Raw genomic sequence first — 19,934 nt, forward strand, 5'->3', positions numbered from 1 at the left:
TGGTACTTCTTTTTTACCGCAGCTAATCAGTGCGGTTTTTTTTTTTCAATTCAGGACCATGTGCACAGTGGGTCCTGTTTTCCATAGGGTACAGTGTACTGTACCCTGCATGGAAAACAGCTGCGGAACCGCAGCGGCAAAACCGCTGCGTTTCCGCGGTAAAAAATGCACTGTGTGAACATGGCCTTAATCGATTGCATTTCCTATTGATAAGCCTCCATTTACTGAGTCAGGAATACCCATAATGCTCTCCGTTTGTACAGCAAATCTTTCCAAAACAAACTTAAAGGGGTTTCTGGTCCTAGAGATAGTAGAACCCTACACTTGATATTTCACTGATTGCTCAGGGTCCCACCACTGCTGCACCGCGCACCGATCATAAGAATGGGGGTCTTGTGTATTTGAATGGTGCAGTATTTGAGCATATGAGATGGTGATTCGCGTCCATTCTGGGAAAAGCATCTCAAAGTATTGATGACCATACAATGTGATTATAGAAGTTCTGACCAACTTGTTTACACAGATACAGCACCATACCTACCGTTGTGCCTTGTGCTGCAGCTGTGTTAGCTTTATTCTAAAAAATTTGAGCAACACTATCAGATTCACATCCACCATATTCAATCTAATGTGCCTGTGCAAAAAAATGGGGAAGGAGCACCCCTTAAGGCTACTTTCACACTAGCGTCGGATTCGGCCCGTCGCAATGCGTAGGGCCTAGATTCCGACGCTAGCGTTTGATGCGCCGCACAGCGTAGGCAGCGGATGCATTTCTCCGGCGCATCCGCTGCCCCATTGTGAGGTGCGGGGAGGTGGGGGCGGAGTTCCGACCGCGCATGCGCGGTTGGAAAAAGCGGTCCGTCGGCAGCAAAAACCGTTACATTTAACATTTTTTGCTCCCGGCGGTCCGCCAAAACACGGCGCAACCGTCGCATGACAGTTTGCGACATTTGTCAATACGTCGCAATGCGTCGGTAATGTTACTCTATGGGGCAAAAACGCATCCTGCAAACAACTTTGCAGGATGCATTTTTTCCCCTAAACAACGCATTGCGACGTATTGAAAACAACGCTAGTGTGAAAGTAGCCTTATTTTGCTCAAATGCCTCCCACCAGTCAAATTTTAATGGCTTATCCATAAAAGGTTCTTCCACTCTGCTGACTGACGATGGTTCCTGGACTTGGACTTTACTATAATTTTGGAAATCATCAATATTTAATTCCTGTAAAGCCCCTTCAGTAACAGCATCCAGTTATTAGTAACACACAGGGAAGTAATATCCACCATTACCATATTTGGGGAGAGAAGAGACTGGAAGTGGAGAAGAACCCCGGCATTAGCAATCTGCTCCAGCCATCTTCTACTGGCTTCCTGTGTTTCCACTTCATACTCTCGGTTGCTGTCATACATGTGATTTAATGCAGCCATAAGCTGTTCAGAGAAGGCGCAGATGGCGGCCACTATACTCTGACAAAACACCATATCTCTCCTCAGCTGTACTTCACTATCTGCAGAGACAAACGCAAGAAAAATCTGTAATAAATCACACGACTTTCAATAAAGGGAATGTGTCATCAGAAAATGATCTAATGCTTAAATCATATTTTTATGTAAAATATATATATATAAAAAATAAAAATGTTTGCAGTTTTCCATATTACCAACTACCGTACATTAAAAAGAGTTGTGTGCTTCAGTATGAGAACAGCATGATGTAGGGGCAGAGTCCCTGCTTCCAGTGATGTGTCACTTGCTGAGTTGCTTGCTGTCATTTTGTTTCAATCACAGATTTCTCTGCTGCAGATCTGTTAGTTCTCAGAATGCGGAGACCTGTGTTACCACATTCACACCACTGATTGGCAGATTTCTGTGTATACTGTACATGGACAGAAAGCTGCTAATCAATGGCAGTAGGACCAAGAGGCACAAGGTGGTTTGTCCTGTAGCGATAATCTCCTGTTGATAAAACACTGATTGTATTGAAACAGCAATATACAACCTAGTAAGTGACACATCACTGGACTCAAGGTCTCATCCCTTACATCGTGCTGCTCTTAGAGTACATAGCAAAAACCTGCAGACAGAATAATTTTAACAACAATAATCTTTGCCCATATCCGATCATGCCTAGAAATCTCTACTATAGAAATGAATGAGTCAGACTCGGTCTATTGCTGATGTGGCTGCTGAAAAGAACAGGAAATGTCACTCTGCTTCCTCAAGGGGCGGATCCTTGAGGAAGCAGAGGCGAAACATACGTAGACAGCAGTAGGGCATTAGTCTAATAAATATCACCATTTCCTTATATGGTCTAAAATATTACACTTTATAAGAAGTAATCCTGCAATGTCTCATAATATAATGAATTAAGCACTTATGGCCTAATATATTTAATCATACTTTATGTATGCAATTTTTTTTTATAAATGCACTTGGTATTTTCAGTATCAGTTTTGCTTACCTTGCATTATGCACTTTAAAATGTGATTTATCTGAATCGATGAACATGTGAGACGGCTTATATTGTATGATTGTTTTGTGCATACAGAGACATTGTAAATGTACAGTATATATAATCCATATAGAATTTAATCCATCTTTATAATGCATATAAAATTGTATATATGGATCACTTACCCTTTTAGATGATCTTGTGTGGAGTGTTCCTTTTCCACTTTTTTTATTGTGCTTATTAAATGTGCATAATAACATTTATTTTGAATTATTATGGTAATAGGAGTGGCTGTTTCTTGTGTGGAGAGCAATTATCATTGACACCAAATAGAATTTTGTGTTTTTTGGAAGCTCTTTGGATTTGGCCAGTTACGTAGGTTCTATCTATAATACCGTATATACTGTATAGTACAATTCATATATAGTGCTAGTCAAAAGTTTGGACACACCTGTTTATACAGTAGTTTTCCTTGTTCTTATTCTGTTGGAAGTTAATATTTTTTTTCATTAAATGTGTGTATATGTGTATGGTGTGTAGTGTAGTGTGAGTGTTTTAATTTACTCACCTACTGGTGATCCAGCCCCGATCCGCTCCTCTGCTCTATGACGTCTCCGAGTTACATTGCGTGACCTGGAGGTGGCTTTTGCCGTGTAAGTCTCTGGAGTGTCAGGATGAGGCTCCATTGCTTACATTGTAAAAGAGGCTTTCTGCTGACACATAGATAATAGAGCGATCTTGGGTGTCTGAATTGCAGTGACGTCAATGAGAAGAGGAGCAGAACGGCGCTGGAAACCGGAGAGAGCAGCAGTAGGTAAGTATATTAAAGCACTCACACTAATTCAGTTTTTACAGTATGTACTTTAGTCTGTAAAGGGATACATTTTATTCATAAATGATGTGCCAATGTCGATTTTAAATATGGTCCCATGATTCAATGTGTTTAGGCTATAGTACAGGGCACTTTGTGTGCTAGAAACTGATCTGTTACCCATGTAGAATATTTTTTATGCATATTACTGAATTCTCAAAGGTTTGGACCCATCTATTCATGCAGCAGTTAACTTGTTGAACATTGTAGATTCATACTTAAAGAAGCAAAACCACAAATTAAATATAAATATATATATATATATATATATATATATATATATATATATATATATATATATATATATATCCAGAACACTTGAAGTTATCTGTTGTGAATTCTGTTGTCAAGCTCCCTCCTGTGGTCATGAATGGTACTTCGGCTGGTTCTGTCCATGGGCTTCCTCTGGTGGTTGTGAGTGGGGCTGCGGCTTCTGAGGTTCCTTCCACAGGTGACGAGGTTAATTCATTAGCTGGCTGCTCTATTTAACTCCACCTAGATCTTTGCTCCATGCCACCTGTCAATGTTCCAGTATTGGTCTAGTTCACTCCTGGATCGTTCTTGTGACCTGTCTTCCCAGCAGAAGCTAAGTTCCTGCTTGTTTATCTCTGGTTTGCTATTTTTCTGTCCAGCTTGCTATTTTGATTGTTGTCTTGCTTGCTGGAAGCTCTGGGACGCAGAGGGAGCGCCTCCGCACAGTGAGTCGGTGCGGAGGGTCTTTTTGCGCCCTCTGCGTGGTCTTTTTCTAGTTTTTTGTGCTGACCGCAAAGCTACCTTTCCTATCCTCTGTCTGTTCAGTAAGTCGGGCCTCACTTTGCTAAATCTATTTCATCTCTGTGTTTGTAATTTTCATCTTTACTCACAGTCATTATATGTGGGGGGCTGCCTTTTCCTTTGGGGAATTTCTCTGAGGCAAGGTAGGCTTATTTTTCTATCTTTAGGGCTAGCTAGTTCCTTAGGCTGTGACGAGGCGCCTAGGGAGCATCAGGAGCGCTCCACGGCTATTTCTAGTGTGTGTGATAGGATTAGGGATTGCGGTCAGCAGAGTTCCCACGTCTCAGAGCTCGTCCTATTTTATTAGTAACTATCAGGTCATTCCGTGTGCTCTTAACCACCAGGTCCATTATTGTCCTGACCACCAGGTCATAACAGTACAGGTGGCCCAAAGTACTAATGCATCTCAATATAGGGATAAGAAAAGTTCTAAGACCATTTTTTTTTTCTTTGCAGTGTGTTTTGTCTCTCTTTTCCCCTTTACCTCTGGGTGGTTCAGGATACAGGTGTAGATATGGACATTCAAGGTCTGTCCTCTTGTATGGATAATCTCACTGCAAGGGTACAAAACATTCAAGATTTTGTGGTTTAGAATCCAATGTTAGAGCCTAGGATTCCAATTCCTGATTTGTTTTTTGGGGATAGATCTAAGTTTCTGAATTTCAAAAATAATTGTAAATTGTTTCTTGCTTTGAAACCTCGCTCCTCAGGTGACCCTGTTCAACAAGTGAAAATCATTATTTCTTTGTTACGTGGCGACCCTCTGGGCATTTTCCCTTGCGCCAGGAGATCCGGCATTGCGTGATGTTGATGCGTTTTTTCTGGCGCTCGGGTTGCTTTATGATGAACCTAATTCAGTGGATCAGGCAGAGAAAATCTTGCTGGCTCTGTGTCAGGGTCAGGATGAGGTAGAGATATATTGTCAGAAGTTTAGGAAGTGGTCTGTACTCACTCAGTGGAATGAATGTGCGCTGGCAGCAATTTTCAGAAAGGGTCTCTCTTAAGCCCTTAAGGATGTCATGGTGGGATTTCCCATGCCTGCTGGTCTGAATGAGTCTATGTCTTTGGCCATTCAGATCGATCGACGCTTATGTGAGCGTAAAGCTGTGCACCATTTGGCGGTATTATCTGAGCATAGACCTGAGCCTATGCAATGTGATAGGACTTTGACCAGAGCTGAACGGCAAGAACACAGATGTCGGAATGGACTGTGTTTTTACTGTGGTGATTCCACTCATGCTATCTCCGATTGTCCTAAGTGCACTAAGCGTTTCGCTAGGTCTGCCACCATTGGTACGGTACAGTCGAAATTTCTTTTGTCCGTTACTCTGATCTGCTCTTTGTCATCCTATTCTGTTATGTCATTTGTGGATTCAGGCACTGCCCTGAATTTGATGGACTTGGAGTTTGCTAGGCGCTGTGGTTTTTTCTTGGAGCCCTTGCAGTATCCTATTCCATTGAGAGGAATTGATGCTACGCCTTTGGCCAAGAATAAGCCTCAGTACTGGACCCAATTGACCATGTGCATGGCTCCTGCACATCAGGAGGATATTCATTTTTTGGTGTTGCATAATCTGCATGATGTGGTCGTTTTGGGGTTGCCATGGCTACAGGTCCATAATCCAGTGTTGGATTGGAAATCTATGTCTGTGTCCAGCTGGAGTTGTCAGGGAGTACATGGTGATGTTCCATTTGTGTCTATTTCATCATCCACCCCTTTTGAAGTCCCGGAGTTTTTGTCGGATTACCGGGATGTATTTGATGAGCCCAAATCCAGTGCCCTACCTCCTCATAGGGATTGCGACTGTGCTATCAATTTGATTCCTGGTAGTAAGTTTCCTAAGGGCCAACTGTTCAATTTATCTGTGCCAGAGAACGCCGCTATGCGGAGTTATGTAAAGGAATCCTTGGAGAAGGGTCATATTCGCCCGTCGTCGTCAGCATTGGGAGCGGGGTTCTTTTTTGTGGCCAAGAAGGATGGTTCTTTGAGACCTTGTATTGATTACCGCCTTCTTAATAAGATCACAGTCAAATTTCAGTACCCTTTGCCGCTGCTGTCTGATTTATTTGCTCGGATTAAGGGGGCTAGTTGGTTCACCAAGATAGATCTTCATGGTGCGTATAATCTTGTGCGTATTAAACAGGGCGATGAATGGAAAACAGCATTTAATACGCCCGAGGGCCATTTTGAGTACCTGGTTATGCCATTCGGGCTTTCCAATGCTCCATCAGTATTTCAGTCCTTTATGCATGACATCTTCCGATAGTACCTGGATAAATTCCTGATTGTATATTTGGATGATATTTTGGTCTTCTCGGATGATTGGGAGTCTCACGTGAAGCAGGTCAGAATGGTGTTCCAGGTCCTTTGTGCGAATTCTTTGTTTGTGAAGGGGTCAAAGTGTCTCTTTGGAGTTCAGAAGGTTTCATTTTTGGGTTTAATTTTTTCCCCTTCTACTATCGAGATGGACCCTGTTAAAGTTCAGGCCATTTATGATTAGCCTCAGCCGACATCTGTGAAGAGTCTGCAAAAGTTCCTGGGCTTTGCTAATTTTTATCGTCGCTTCATCAGTAATTTTTCTAGTGTTGCTAAACCGTTGACTGATTTGACCAAGAAGGGTGCTGATGTGGTCAATTGGTCTTCTGCAGCTGTGGAAGCTTTTCAGGAGTTGAAGCGTCGTTTTTTTTCTGCCCCTGTGTTGTGCCAGCCAGATGTTTCGCTTCCGTTTCAGGTTGAGGTTGATGCTTCTGAGATTGGAGCAGGGGCTGTTTTGTCGCAAAGAAGTTCTGATGGCTCGGTGATGAAACCATGTGCCTTCTTTTCTAGAAAGTTTTCGACTGCTGAGCGCAATTATGATGTTGGCAATCGAGAGTTGTTGGCCATGAAGTGGGCATTCGAGGAGTGGCATCATTGGCTTGAAGGAGCCAAGCATCGCGTAGTGGTCTTGACGGATCACAAGAATTTGACTTATCTCGAGTCTGCCAAACGGTTGAATCCTAGACAGGCTCTTTGGTCGCTATTTTTCTCCCGTTTTGATTTTGTGGTTTCGTACCTTCCAGGCTCTAAGAATGTGAAGGCTGATGCCCTGTCAAGGAGTTTTGTGCCCGACTCTCCGGGTGTTCCTGAGCCGGCGGATATTCTCAAAGAGGGGGTAATTTTGTCTGCCATCTCCCCTGATTTGCGGCGGGTGCTGCAAAAATTTCAGGCTGATAGACCTGACCGTTGCCCAGCGGAGAAACTGTTTGTCCCTGATAAATGGACTAGTAGAGTTATCTCTGAGGTTCATTGTTCGGTGTTGGCTGGTCATCCGGGAATCTTTGATACCAGAGATTTGGTGGCTAGATCCTTTTGGTGGCCGTCTTTGTCGCGGGATGTGCGTTCTTTTGTGCAGTCCTGTGGGACTTGTGCTCGGGCTAAGCCCTGCTGTTCTCGTGCCAGTGGGTTGCTTTTTCCCTTGCCGGTCCCGAAGAGGCCCTGGACGCATATCTCTATGGATTTTATTTCGGATCTCCCTGTCTCTCAAAAGATGTCGGTCATTTGGGTGGTTTGTGATCGCTTCTCTAAGATGGTCCATTTGGTACCCTTGTCTAAATTGCCTTCCTCCTCTGATTTGGTGCCATTGTTTTTCCAGCATGTGGTTCGTTTACATGGCATCCAGGAGAACATCGTTTCGGACAGAGGTTCCCAGTTTGTTTCGAGGTATTGGCGAGCCTTTTGTGCTAGGATGGGCATTGATTTGTCTTTTTCCTCGGCTTTCCATCCTCAGACAAATGGCCAAACCGAACGAACTAATCAGACTTTGGAAACATATCTGAGATGCTTTGTTTCTGCTGATCAGGATGATTGGGTGTCCTTTTTGCCTTTGGCTGAGTTCGCCCTTAATAATCGGGCCAGCTCGGCTACTTTGGTTTCGCCGTTTTTCTGCAATTCTGGTTTCCATCCTCGTTTCTCTTCAGGGCAGGTTGAGTCTTCGGACTGTCCTGGTGTAGATACTGTGGTGGATAGGTTGCAGCAGATTTGGACTCATGTGGTGGACAATTTGACATTGTCCCAGGAGAAGGCTTAGCGTTTCGCTAACCGCCGGCACTGTGTCGGTCCCCGACTTCACATTGGGTATTTGGTTTGGTTGTCGTCTCGTTATGTTCCTATGAAGGTTTCCTCTCCTAAGTTTAAGCCTCGTTTCATTGGTCCGTATAAGATTTCTGAGGTTCTCAATCCTGTGTCGTTTCATTTGACCCTTCCAGCTTCTTTTGTCATCCATAATGTATTTCATAGGTCATTGTTGCGGAGATACGTGGCGCCTGTGGTTCCATCCGTTGATCTGCCTGCCCCGGTGTTGGTTGAGGGGGAGTTGGAGTATGTGGTGGAGAAGATTTTGGATTCTCGTATTTCGAGACGGAAACTCCAGTACCTGGTCAAGTGGAAGGGTTATGGTCAGGAAGATAATTCCTGGGTCTTTGCCTCCGATGTTCATGCTGCCGATCTGGTTCGTGCCTTTCATTTGGCTCGTCCTGGTCGGCTTGGGGGCTCTGGTGAGGGTTTGGTGACCCCTCCTCAAGGGGGAGGTACTGTTGTGAATTCTGTTGTCAAGCTCCCTCCTGTGGTCATGAATGGTACTTCGGCTGGTTCTGTCCATGGGCTTCCTCTGGTGGTTGTGAGTGGGGCTGCGGCTTCTGAGGTTCCTTCCACAGGTGACGAGGTTAATTCATTAGCTGGCTGCTCTATTTAACTCCACCTAGATCTTTGCTCCATGCCACCTGTCAATGTTCCAGTATTGGTCTAGTTCACTCCTGGATCGTTCTTGTGACCTGTCTTCCCAGCAGAAGCTAAGTTCCTGCTTGTTTATCTCTGGTTTGCTATTTTTCAGTCCGGCTTGCTATTTTGATTGTTGTCTTGCTTGCTGGAAGCTCTGGGACGCAGAGGGAGCGCCTCCGCACCGTGAGTCGGTGCGGAGGGTCTTTTTGCGCCCTCTGCGTGGTCTTTTTGTAGTTTTTTGTGCTGACCGCAAAGCTACCTTTCCTATCCTCTGTCTATTCAGTAAGTCGGGCCTCACTTTGCTAAATCTATTTCATCTCTGTGCTTGTAATTTTCATCTTTACTCACAGTCATTATATGTGGGGGGCTGCCTTTTCCTTTGGGGAATTTCTCTGAGGCAAGGTAGGCTTATTTTTCTATCTTTAGGGCTAGCTAGTTACTTAGGCTGTGACGAGGCGCCTAGGGAGCGTCAGGAGCACTCCACGGCTATTTCTATTGTGTGTGATAGGATTAGGGATTGCGGTCAGCAGAGTTCCCACGTCTCAGAACTCGTCCTATTTTATTTGTAACTATCAGGTCATTCCGTGTGCTCTTAACCACCAGGTCCATTATTGTCCTGACCACCAGGTCATAACAGTTATCCTCAAGAGCAGTCATGAAAATCATCAATGGCTATGATGAGGCTGGCTTTTATGAGGGCTGCCATAGGAAATGAAATTACCTCTGCTGCAGAGGATAGGTTCATCACAGTTATTAGCCTTAATGCAAATTGACAGCATTTCAGATTACAACCAAATGATACACCAACATCAAGAATCAGACATACAGGTCCTTCTAAAAAAATTAGCATATAGTGTTAAATTTCATTATTTACCATAATGTAATGATTACAATTAAACTTTCATATATTATAGATTCATTATCCACCAACTGAAATTTGTCAGGTCTTTTATTGTTTTAATACTGATGATTTTGGCATACAACTCCTGATAACCCAAAAAACCTGTCTCAATAAATTAGCATATCAAGAAAAGGTTCTCTAAACGACCTATTACCCTAATCTTCTGAATCAACTAATTAACTCTAAACACATGCAAAAGATACCTGAGGCTTTTATAAACTCCCTGCCTGGTTCATTACTCAAAACCCCCATCATGGGTAAGACTAGCGACCTGACAGATGTCAAGAAGGCCATCATTGACACCCTCAAGCAAGAGGGTAAGACCCAGAAAGAAATTTCTCAACAAATAGGCTGTTCCCAGAGTGCTGTATCAAGGCACCTCAATGGTAAGTCTGTTGGAAGGAAACAATGTGGCAGAAAACGCTGTACAACGAGAAGAGGAGACCGGACCCTGAGGAAGATTGTGGAGAAGGACCGATTCCAGACCTTGGGGAACCTGAGGAAGCAGTGGACTGAGTCTGGTGTGGAAACATCCAGAGCCACCGTGCACAGGCGTGTGCAGGAAATGGGCTACAGGTGCCGCATTCCCCAGGTAAAGCCACTTTTGAACCATAAACAGCGGCAGAGGCACCTGACCTGGGCTACAGAGAAGCAGCACTGGACTGTTGCTAAGTGGTCCCAAGTACTTTTTTCTGATGAAAGCAAATTTTGCATGTCATTCGGAAATCAAGGTGCCAGAGTCTGGAGGAAGACTGGGGAGAAGGAAATGCCAAAATGCCTGAAGTCCAGTGTCAAGTACCCACAGTCAGTGATGGTGTGGGGTGCCATGTCAGCTGCTGGTGTTGGTCCACTGTGTTTCATCAAGGGCAGGGTCAATGCAGCTAGCTATCAGGAGATTTTGGAGCACTTCATGCTTCCATCGGCTGAAATGCTTTATGGAGATGAAGATTTCATTTTTCAGCACGACCTGGCACCTGCTCACAGTGCCAAAACCACTGGTAAATGGTTTACTGACCATGGTATTACTGTGCTCAATTGGCCTGCCAACTCTCCTGACCTGAACCCCATAGAGAATCTGTGGGATATTGTGAAGAGAAAGTTGAGAGACGCAAGACCCAACACTCTGGATGAGCTTAAGGCCCCTATTGAAGCATCCTGGGCCTCCATAACATCTCAGCAGTGTCACAGGCTGATTACCTCCATGCCACGCCGCATTGAAGCAGTCATTTCTGCCAAAGGATTCCCGACCAAGTATTGAGTGCATAACTGAACATTATTATTTGTTGTTTTTTTTGTTTGTTATTAAAAAACACTTTTATTTGATTGGATGGGTGAAATATGCTAATTTATTGAGACAGGTTTTTTGGGTTATCAGGAGTTGTATGCCAAAATCATCAGTATTAAAACAATAAAAGACCTGACAAATTTCAGTTGGTGGATAATGAATCTATAATATATGAAAGTTTAATTGTAATCATTACATAATGGTAAATAATGAAATTTAACACTATATGCTAATTTTTTGAGAAGGACCTGTATCTCAACATCAACTCTCCAGATGAGAGAATGAATGAATGAAAAGCAGACCTTCATGGCCAAACTGATGCAAAGGAGCCACTATTGGGGACCACAAACAAGAAGAATAGACTTGTTTGGGCCAAACACCACAAGGACAAGACATTAGTTTATTGGAAATCTGTACTGTGGTCTGATGACTCAAACTCTGAGAATTTTGGCATCAACATCCAATTACAAGCAGAAAATGAAAACATAGGTCGTGTCACAGACAGTGATGTGTTAATTAAAATTTGGAATCCAACATATTATCCATTAGAATCAAGGGATTCATTGCAATACACATTATGTATTGTATTGTGTAGAATTTAATCTATGCACAGTGCGTTATATAGGTTCCACATTTAGAAAATTGAAACAACATATTTTGGAACATCTTGCCAATATATATAAAAAGGATCCTACTCTGGTGCTGTGATGCATTTTGTCACCATACACAATGGTAACACTACATATTTAAGATTTTATGGCATGCGGTGAGTTGCATGTCCTATCAAAAGAGGCAGCTGACAGAAACGCCTCACTTTAAGTGAAGCAATTTGGATATATTAACTCTTGACACAAAATATCCACAGAGCATGAATATAAAAAATTATTTATTCTATATATACTGTATATATTGCTTTTGATTCAAATTTGATTAATGTTTGTATATAGATACAGTGTTTTTCACTTATTGGTTGAATATACTTTTTTTTAATATCGTGTGTAATTGGTTCCATCCAACTTAAAACGAGAATCTCCTTATTCGTTCGATACACTATGAATAAGGGCATTTAACACATTAGAAACGCGTCAGTGTTTTAGGGTAAGTTCACACAGGGCGCTTTTGTTGCTTTTTTTTTTCTGCAGCAAAACCTGATCTTCTTGGCAGGAAAGAAGCTGCATCAAAAACGCAGGGTTAGGTGCGTTTTTGGTGAGTTTTTTGTTGCGTATTTGGTACGTTTTTGGTGCATTTTTTGGGTGCATTTTTTTTCTCTTGTCCATGCTAATGTCCTTGGATCTTCAGCAGCAAAAACACAGCAAATAATGATACCTGCGTTTTTGCTGCGTTTTTTTCAACACTCATTCAAATCAACGGGTGAAAAAACGCAGCAAAAACGCTGAAAGAAGTGACATTCTCTATGTCCAAAAAATGCAGCAAAGCACAAAATACTGATCAAACAAAAAAACAATGTGTGTGCATGAGATTTCTGAAATCTCATAGGCTTTGCTGGTACTGTAAAAAGCAGCTGAAAATTAGCATAAAAAAGCAGCAAAAAAATGCAGCAAAAACGCCCTGTGCGAACTAACCCTAAATCTTCTCTTGCATTCCTTAATTTTTAATGGATTACTGTTTTTATTTGTGCTGTCTAGATATTTGTATTTATCACAGACATATTATTTATTGTAAGAGCAGTGAAATAATGGAGCCCCATGCCACATGATGCTGGAATGGATGCTTCACTAAAAAGATTCAAAGAGGGCCTGGTCACCTTTCTTGAAAAACATAATATTACAGGTTCTGGGTACTAGATTCTGTTATGGGATGTTGATCCAGAGAACTAGTCTGATTGCCGTATGTTGACTTCAGAAGGAATTTTTCCCCTAATATGGGGCAATTAGCATCTGACTCATGTGGTTTTTGCCTTCTTCTGCATCAACATGTTAGGGTATGTGTTGAACTCATACTTATGTCTACCTTCAACCATAAAAAGTGTGATACTGTAAAACAATTATTTTATTACATTTTACTTTTTTGAATTGTTAGGGGGTGTAAAGCTGTCAAAGAAAAGGGGGGTACTTTAGAAGGTTTAGCACATATTCCACGAGTTTCTTAACTGCTTATTTCCATATGTGTCCTTTGTGGTTTTGCTGCCTTTAGTCTGATTCTCTAATGTGCACATTCCAAAAAGAACAAGGAAAACCACTGGATGAACATGTGTGTCCAAACCTTTGACCAGTACTGTATATACAAAGAAGTGAAAACGTGCGTTGGGGCAGCGGGGACGCCACACACACCAGTGTTTCATCCATGTAAGTGCTATCTTCTAATTTATTTATTCACTGCCAGACATGGAATTCTACAGGGACATAACTATTTGTGTACTACTGGCCTTACTTGTACTAGACTTTGTATGAACTTTTACCACTCTGTACTCCACATTTGTGTTGGCCATCCCTGCTTGGTTAGCAGTCACCTTGATTATACTAGTTATTTGCATATTTTTTAATTATGTTGAAGAAAATCTGTTTTTATTGCCAATTTACACTGCTGTTCTCTGTGGTTTATACGGTACTGTATATTTAAATGTCACTTTGGTAAATATCACTGATATAGCAAGTATAATATATTATATTACCATGTAAAAATCTATGAAAGTCATATTTCTACCTACATCTCACTCATTTCCTCATGGGATTCATTAGTTCTAATTAGTTCTCTGATCTTCACATTACTTTATCTCTTGATACACTTTCATGCTTCTTTGAATAAACGACAGTGGCTTAAAGCCATTTCAAATATCAATATAAATCCTTTAAAAACCTAAAAAAGTGAAGACTTCCGTAACGTTATTTAATGTTTTTTTTATATAAATATGCATAGCTTCAACTTAGAGATTACTGATGGAAATTACATCATAAAAGCCGCCATTATTCTTACCTGTATATTCCAGGAGGGCCAATAGTATCCGCGTCTCTACCTCTAAAATGAATAAATGACAGTTGTTAAGTCAAGCAAGCCCTTGCATCAGATTAGTTAATCGTGGGATTGTTAGTGTGAACAATCCCACCAGCAACAAAAGAGGTAACACCGGCCAGTCGGGAAGCCAATTTAAAAAAAATAAAATAAACTAATGTTCTGCAAAGTGGAAGATCATCGAGGTGAGTTCGGCCAAGACAAATGCAAGTAGTTTCAGCCAAAATGTTACAATCTGGCAAATCTCATGTTCTGTCTTATGTCGGCCATTCCATAAAATGTTCAAACAATGGTTGTCCAAATCGAAAAAATCGGCTCTTTTGGACGAATTTTATCTTACCCCTGTATTTTCTACAGTTCTCCTTGGTGTATTTATTCATCAAGCAGTTATGTTTCTCATCAACATTCAAGATTGTAACCTCTGTAAACTTCTTGCACATTTGTTGAATCTCATGCAAATTAGATGACAGAATCAGCTAGATACCCTTTAATGACAGGCTAATCAAAAGCAACTTTTTAATGGTTCAGGGCATTTTTTTCCAATTTGAGATCTAGAGCTGTGGGAAATCAGCTAAAATGAGACAGCGGAAAGTAGATAACTGTTGCTTTAATCTCCCTTGGATTTCGGTAAAATAAACATACTCATAAATCTTCTAAAGAATCATTTCCTTACTACCAAAATGCATTACAGTAAGTGCTGACACGGCATTCTTCTTGGAATTACTCTAGTGTTATACGGTTGCATCCAGCAATGAAATCTCATTCTTCATATAAAGCAAATATTCTGTATTTCACAACAATGAACCTTCAGAACGAGCCATGACAAAGCCCTCAAGGTTTGAAAGCGAAACATGATGGGACTTTATTCCATTGACAAATGGCCATTATGGCACTTAGTATTCTTGCCATGAATGCTACAAATGCATAACTTTATGGATTATAAAAGATTCTTTTGAATTACCATTCGTTTTTAATTACATAAATGTGTAAATGCCTAGTAAGACTCACAGTCTTTGAGGTCAAATGGAAATTGGAAAAATTGCTTGCATTTTTTCAGAATGAAAGAAATGGAGGCAAGAGTTGTCCTTCCCTGGTCTCTCCATCTAAAGTCTCAGTTATGTGCCTAACTTCATTACCTTTTTAAGGAGGATATTTCACCAAATTATTCATGTGGAACTGTTCACAAAATAACATATTGTTTGCAGACCAGAAGGAATGCTTTTTTTTTTATTTTGTCTCTGTGTTGCAGAGATATTAGAAATCAAAATATTCGGCACCTAAACAGTTACTTTTTTAAAAGTCTGAGTGGGCATTAACAGAGAGATTTCTTTGGGAGCGTGTACTTCTTCCCCTTTCTGATGGTGACCAATCAGAACCAGGTAGCAAAACACGGCACCGCCGTAGCTTAGAACAGGCTCAGTGTGAGAAATGTGTTGACAAACAATACTGATGTGCAGTAGGGCTCTTTTTTTGTAACCTGGTTCAATTGGCTCCACTCACCAAGAAGAGCCACCTCTTTTGGATCCTGAATAGATGCCTTTTAAATATGTGTACACCCCAGGTAGACACATATTTAAAGTGAACTTGTCAGCAAGATTATGTTAAAAAAAACCTACAGACACTGTCATGTTGGAGTTGTTACACTGATGAAAATTATACTTGGGGTGACGGAATCCTTCTTGTGGTTCTTGTGTAGTCAGTGATAAAAGTTTTCAGTTAATGTTATGCCCGTGCTCCGGGGCAGGACAGTAGGCAGAGTCTTATCTTGGTGCTCTAGGCCAAAGAAACCAAGGAAAGACCAAGGAGAGAATTGCCCACAAACCGCCCCGAAGCACAAACATGTTCCTCATCATAAAGTCCGCGAGACAGATAGACTGTGTCTCTCTCTCTCTTCTAGATCAACCACTAATACAGACACAGCCCCTTCCATAGACCCTGCCACAGCAGCACAGAGTATGGTCAGCGACCCAGGCCACAGAATCTCTTTCTCTGTCTGTCTCTCTTTGTCTCTCTCTCTCTGTCTCTCTTTGTTTCTCTCTGTCTGCGTATCTGTCTGTATGCCTCTCTCTGTGTGTCTCTCTGTGTCTGTCTCTCTCTGTCTGTCTTTATGTGTGTGTGTGTGTCTCTGTCTGTCTCCGTCTGTCTCAGACATGGGTCGCTGACATATTCTGTGCTGCTGTTGTGGAGTTGCTGGCACTCCGTGTTGCTGTATCATGGGTCGCTAACATACTCTGTGCTGCTGTAGTGGGGTCACTGATGTACTCTGTGCAGCTGTGGCAGGGACAAAGAGAAAGAGACAGACAGAGACAGACATAGAGTGACAGAGAGCGAGACAGAGACACACAGACAGAGAAACAGACACAGACAATATAGACAGAGACAGAGAGAAACAGAGACAGACACAGACACATACAGAGAGAGATACACAGACAGACACAGAGACAGACAAAGAGACAGAGAGAGAAAGAGAGAGAAACATGGACAGAGTCATGTACATAGACAGAGAGACAGACACAGACAAATAGAGAGGGATACACAGAGCGACAAAGAGAGACAGACAGAAAGAAACAGAAAGAGAGAGATGCTGTGTGAAGAGACTTCCGACCATGGGCAGTGCGCCTCTCTGAAGCCGGGACGTGTACACTAGAGATGAGCCAAAATTTCAATGTTCGGTTCGGCTCATGATCGCCGAATTTTCAATATTCGCCGATTTAATCATCGATGAATGTAGCCGAACATACACAGCACAAACGTCTGTGTTTTCCAAGCTGTGTGATAGCATGGGAAACACCGGCATATTGCTTCTGATTGGAGGTGAAATCATCCCCGCCAGTCAGAGAGCCGCAGTTCCCATGCTCAGCTGTGATTGGAGGTATAACGTTTACCTCCGGTCACTGGTGTCAGCTGATGGGACAACTGCTCCCATCATCCGACACCTGCTGCCGCTAATAACAGTGAGAGCAGGATCGGCGGATGGGAGTGTTCATCAGCCGCTCCTGTGCTGTACATAAAAACCCGGCGTAAGTTCCCTTGTATTTTTGATAACCAGCCACGCAAAACTCACAGCTAGGGGCTGCAACCCTCAGCTGTCAGCTTCAGCAAGGTCGGTAATCAAGAATAGAAGGGTCCCCATGCCGTATTTTTAATTATTTAAATATATAATTAAACAAACAGCATGGGTCCCCCCATTTAAAAAAAAAAACAGCCTTGCTAAATCAAACAACTGAAGGCTGGTATTCTCAGGCTTGTAAGGAGCCATGGATATAGCCCCCCCAGCCTAAAAATAGCAGCCCTCAGCTACCCAGAAAAGGCACATCTATTGGATGCGCCAATTCTGGCGCTTTGTCTGCTTCTTCCCACTTGCCCTGCAGCGGTGGCAAGTATGGTTCATATTTGTGGGGTTGATGTTACCTTTGTATTGTCAGGTTACATCAATCCCACGGATTACTAATGGAGAAGTGTCTATAAGACACCTATCCATTACTAATTCTATAGTTGCATGGTAAATAAAGACACAGCCAGAATAAAGACATTTAATTGAAAAAATGACACCGACTCTTTTAATAATCTTAATTAAACCATACTTATGACCTCGTCTAATTCCATTGAAGCCCTCGTTCTCCTGTTCCCAGCCTGGCTGAACTGCTGTGACCTCGGAGAGATCCACGCTAGCATCGTGGAAAAAAGTCACTGAGTTCACCGCAGTTCAAGCACAGTGGCTTCACAGCAGATCCCCGTGAGAATTTCTCACCGTGATCTGCGGTGAAGTCACTGAGATTGAACTGCGATGACATTATTACTGACTTTTTCCTATGTTACTGAGGTCATGGCAGTTCAGCCCTGCTGGGAAAGCAGCCTCAGTGACCGGAGTTAACCTCGATGACATCATCGCTAGTCACTGAGGCTGTGCTCACAGCAGTTCATTCACCATTGCTTCTCAGCCTGGATGGTCGCATCTTGACAACGTCCAGGTTGAAAACTATTAGTCCCCCAGGCATGGATTACGGCGTGGGACAGAACGACAAACAGGTATGGTATGTTAGGGGTCGAGTTCCCACCTCTACACAGGGGGAATCTCGAGCCATCTCCGCTGCGGTCTCCCATTCTTCTCCTGCCGCAGTGGAGTCTGCTCAGCAGAGGCATCGGTCTCAGTGTCTCGCTCAGTCTGGTACTGTGCAAAGGGTTACTGCTACCTTTTCAGCTTCTGCCATTGTAGCCAGTACTGGTCAGCAGTGAGCAGATGTCTTTGGGACTAAATATAGCAAGAAAGTCTAGCACTCAACTTCAGTAACCGTAGAAACGATTTATTAGTAGCACTAGAAACTTTTTCCCCTCTGTCCAGTATTCTCAGGTAATGTCATCCTTTTTTTACCTAGGGGAACCCCACTCCTCAGCCGATGCTAACGTCCTCTCCCCCCTTTCTCTCCCACAGCTTGCGGGTATTTTACCCGTTAGGTGGCCACTCCCCACCGTATCAGCCTTGCTCTCCAGGTACTGGTTTGAGTCTCGCCCCTTTTACCCACATGGGCATTTTCCATCTTGGTACTGATCTAATGTCATCCTGTATGTCTTTTCTACAGCTCTCACTATCTCCCCCATTAGCGCTAGTAGGGGTATCCTACCTATGTGAGTATCTAGGTGGTATCTCGTCTCTACACCATCCCATTTGATGTATTGTCACTCATATACTTCTCTGTTCCCTTTTATATTAGGCGCAATATATAGGTATATTTTTCTCTGCTCCATCACCCTGGCCCTATCGGCCTTCATAGGCACGGTACGTGTGTCCTGTTCTTTCCTGGTTTTTTCAACTTTTTTCAACTTTCTTCGTCTCGTCCGCTGGCGGAGTCACGTTCTTTCACTATATTGACACTTAGCCTGGCTGTTTGCTACCGCTTCCTCTGCCTTTTAGTTATAAGTGAAGTATATGATTTCTTAATTTGACCTGCTTCATGTTAACCTTGTCTGTTTATCTTTATTTTTGTTTGTATTTCTTTGTATATACTTTAGTTATTTTTGTACTGGATGTACTTTTGATTTCATTTTTTGTTATGATATTGTAGTGACTGATGAAAGTCCCAAGGGACTGAAACGTTTCTAGTGCTACTAATAAATCGTTTCTACGGTTACTGAAGTTGAGTGCTAGACTTTCTTGCTATATATACTGATGGTTTGGGAACCTAAGTCTTAGCACCAGTTTGTAGCTGTGCACACGGTGTTTTCTTTCACGTCTTTGGGACTAAGTCCTACTTTTTCCCTTCTGGGCATGCCCAGGGTAAGATCTCTCATTGGAGATCAAGGGTCACATGCTCAGGTACTGCAGCAACTCCCATTGGTCCTCTAGGAGGGTCCTGAAGTTGCTCAAGTTCTGTGGCAGCCTCCCATTGGTCCTTCTGGGAAGGTCCTGAAGTTGCTGCAGCTATAAAAGGTTTGCATGACCACATGGCCATGTGCTAGTATCAATCTATGTTATGTGCTTTGCGCCAGTGTGGTCTTGTGTGTATGTATTTAGAGCCCCGGCTGAAATAAGCCCCTAGTATATCGGCACCTCCGGTGAGGAGTTTGTTTGTGTGCAAGACCTCTGACTGCTATCAACTCAGCAGTTAGCTGTGTACTCCTGTGAGTCTAACAGGGCACAGTGCTTTCTTTTGTTGGCGACTCTGTGAAGTAACAGAGTTCACTTATACCGCCATATAGTGCCATTTGCTAGCAGCAGGTTCCTCCTGCACGGTGGACCCCGGGCTGCAAACGCACCAATAACTTTATCTATTTACTCGGTGAGTTCCGCTAGCCCTAACATGGTATATTGTTGATTTTTTATTTTAGTTTTATTACAGGAGAACGAGGGCTTCAATGGAATTAGGCAAGGTCATAAGTATGTTTTAATTAAGATTATTAAAAGTGTCTGTGTCATTTTTTCAATT

General features: G+C 42.5%; 1 protein-coding gene across 1 annotated transcript in view; it reads right to left on the bottom strand.

The window, feature by feature from the left end:
* Positions 1-19,934, bottom strand: part of PREX2 (phosphatidylinositol-3,4,5-trisphosphate dependent Rac exchange factor 2) — a 762,305-nt gene that overhangs the window by 170,754 nt on the left and 571,617 nt on the right. The window contains exons 31-32 of the mRNA XM_069731466.1: positions 13,975-14,016; positions 1,292-1,509 (exon numbers count right to left, since the gene is read on the bottom strand). Coding sequence (XP_069587567.1) covers positions 1,292-1,509; positions 13,975-14,016 — 260 coding nt within the window. The remainder of the gene's footprint in view (positions 1-1,291; positions 1,510-13,974; positions 14,017-19,934) is intronic.

Source organism: Ranitomeya imitator, chromosome 6 (genome assembly GCF_032444005.1).
Source record: "Ranitomeya imitator isolate aRanImi1 chromosome 6, aRanImi1.pri, whole genome shotgun sequence".
Lineage (NCBI taxonomy): Eukaryota > Metazoa > Chordata > Amphibia > Anura > Dendrobatidae > Ranitomeya > Ranitomeya imitator.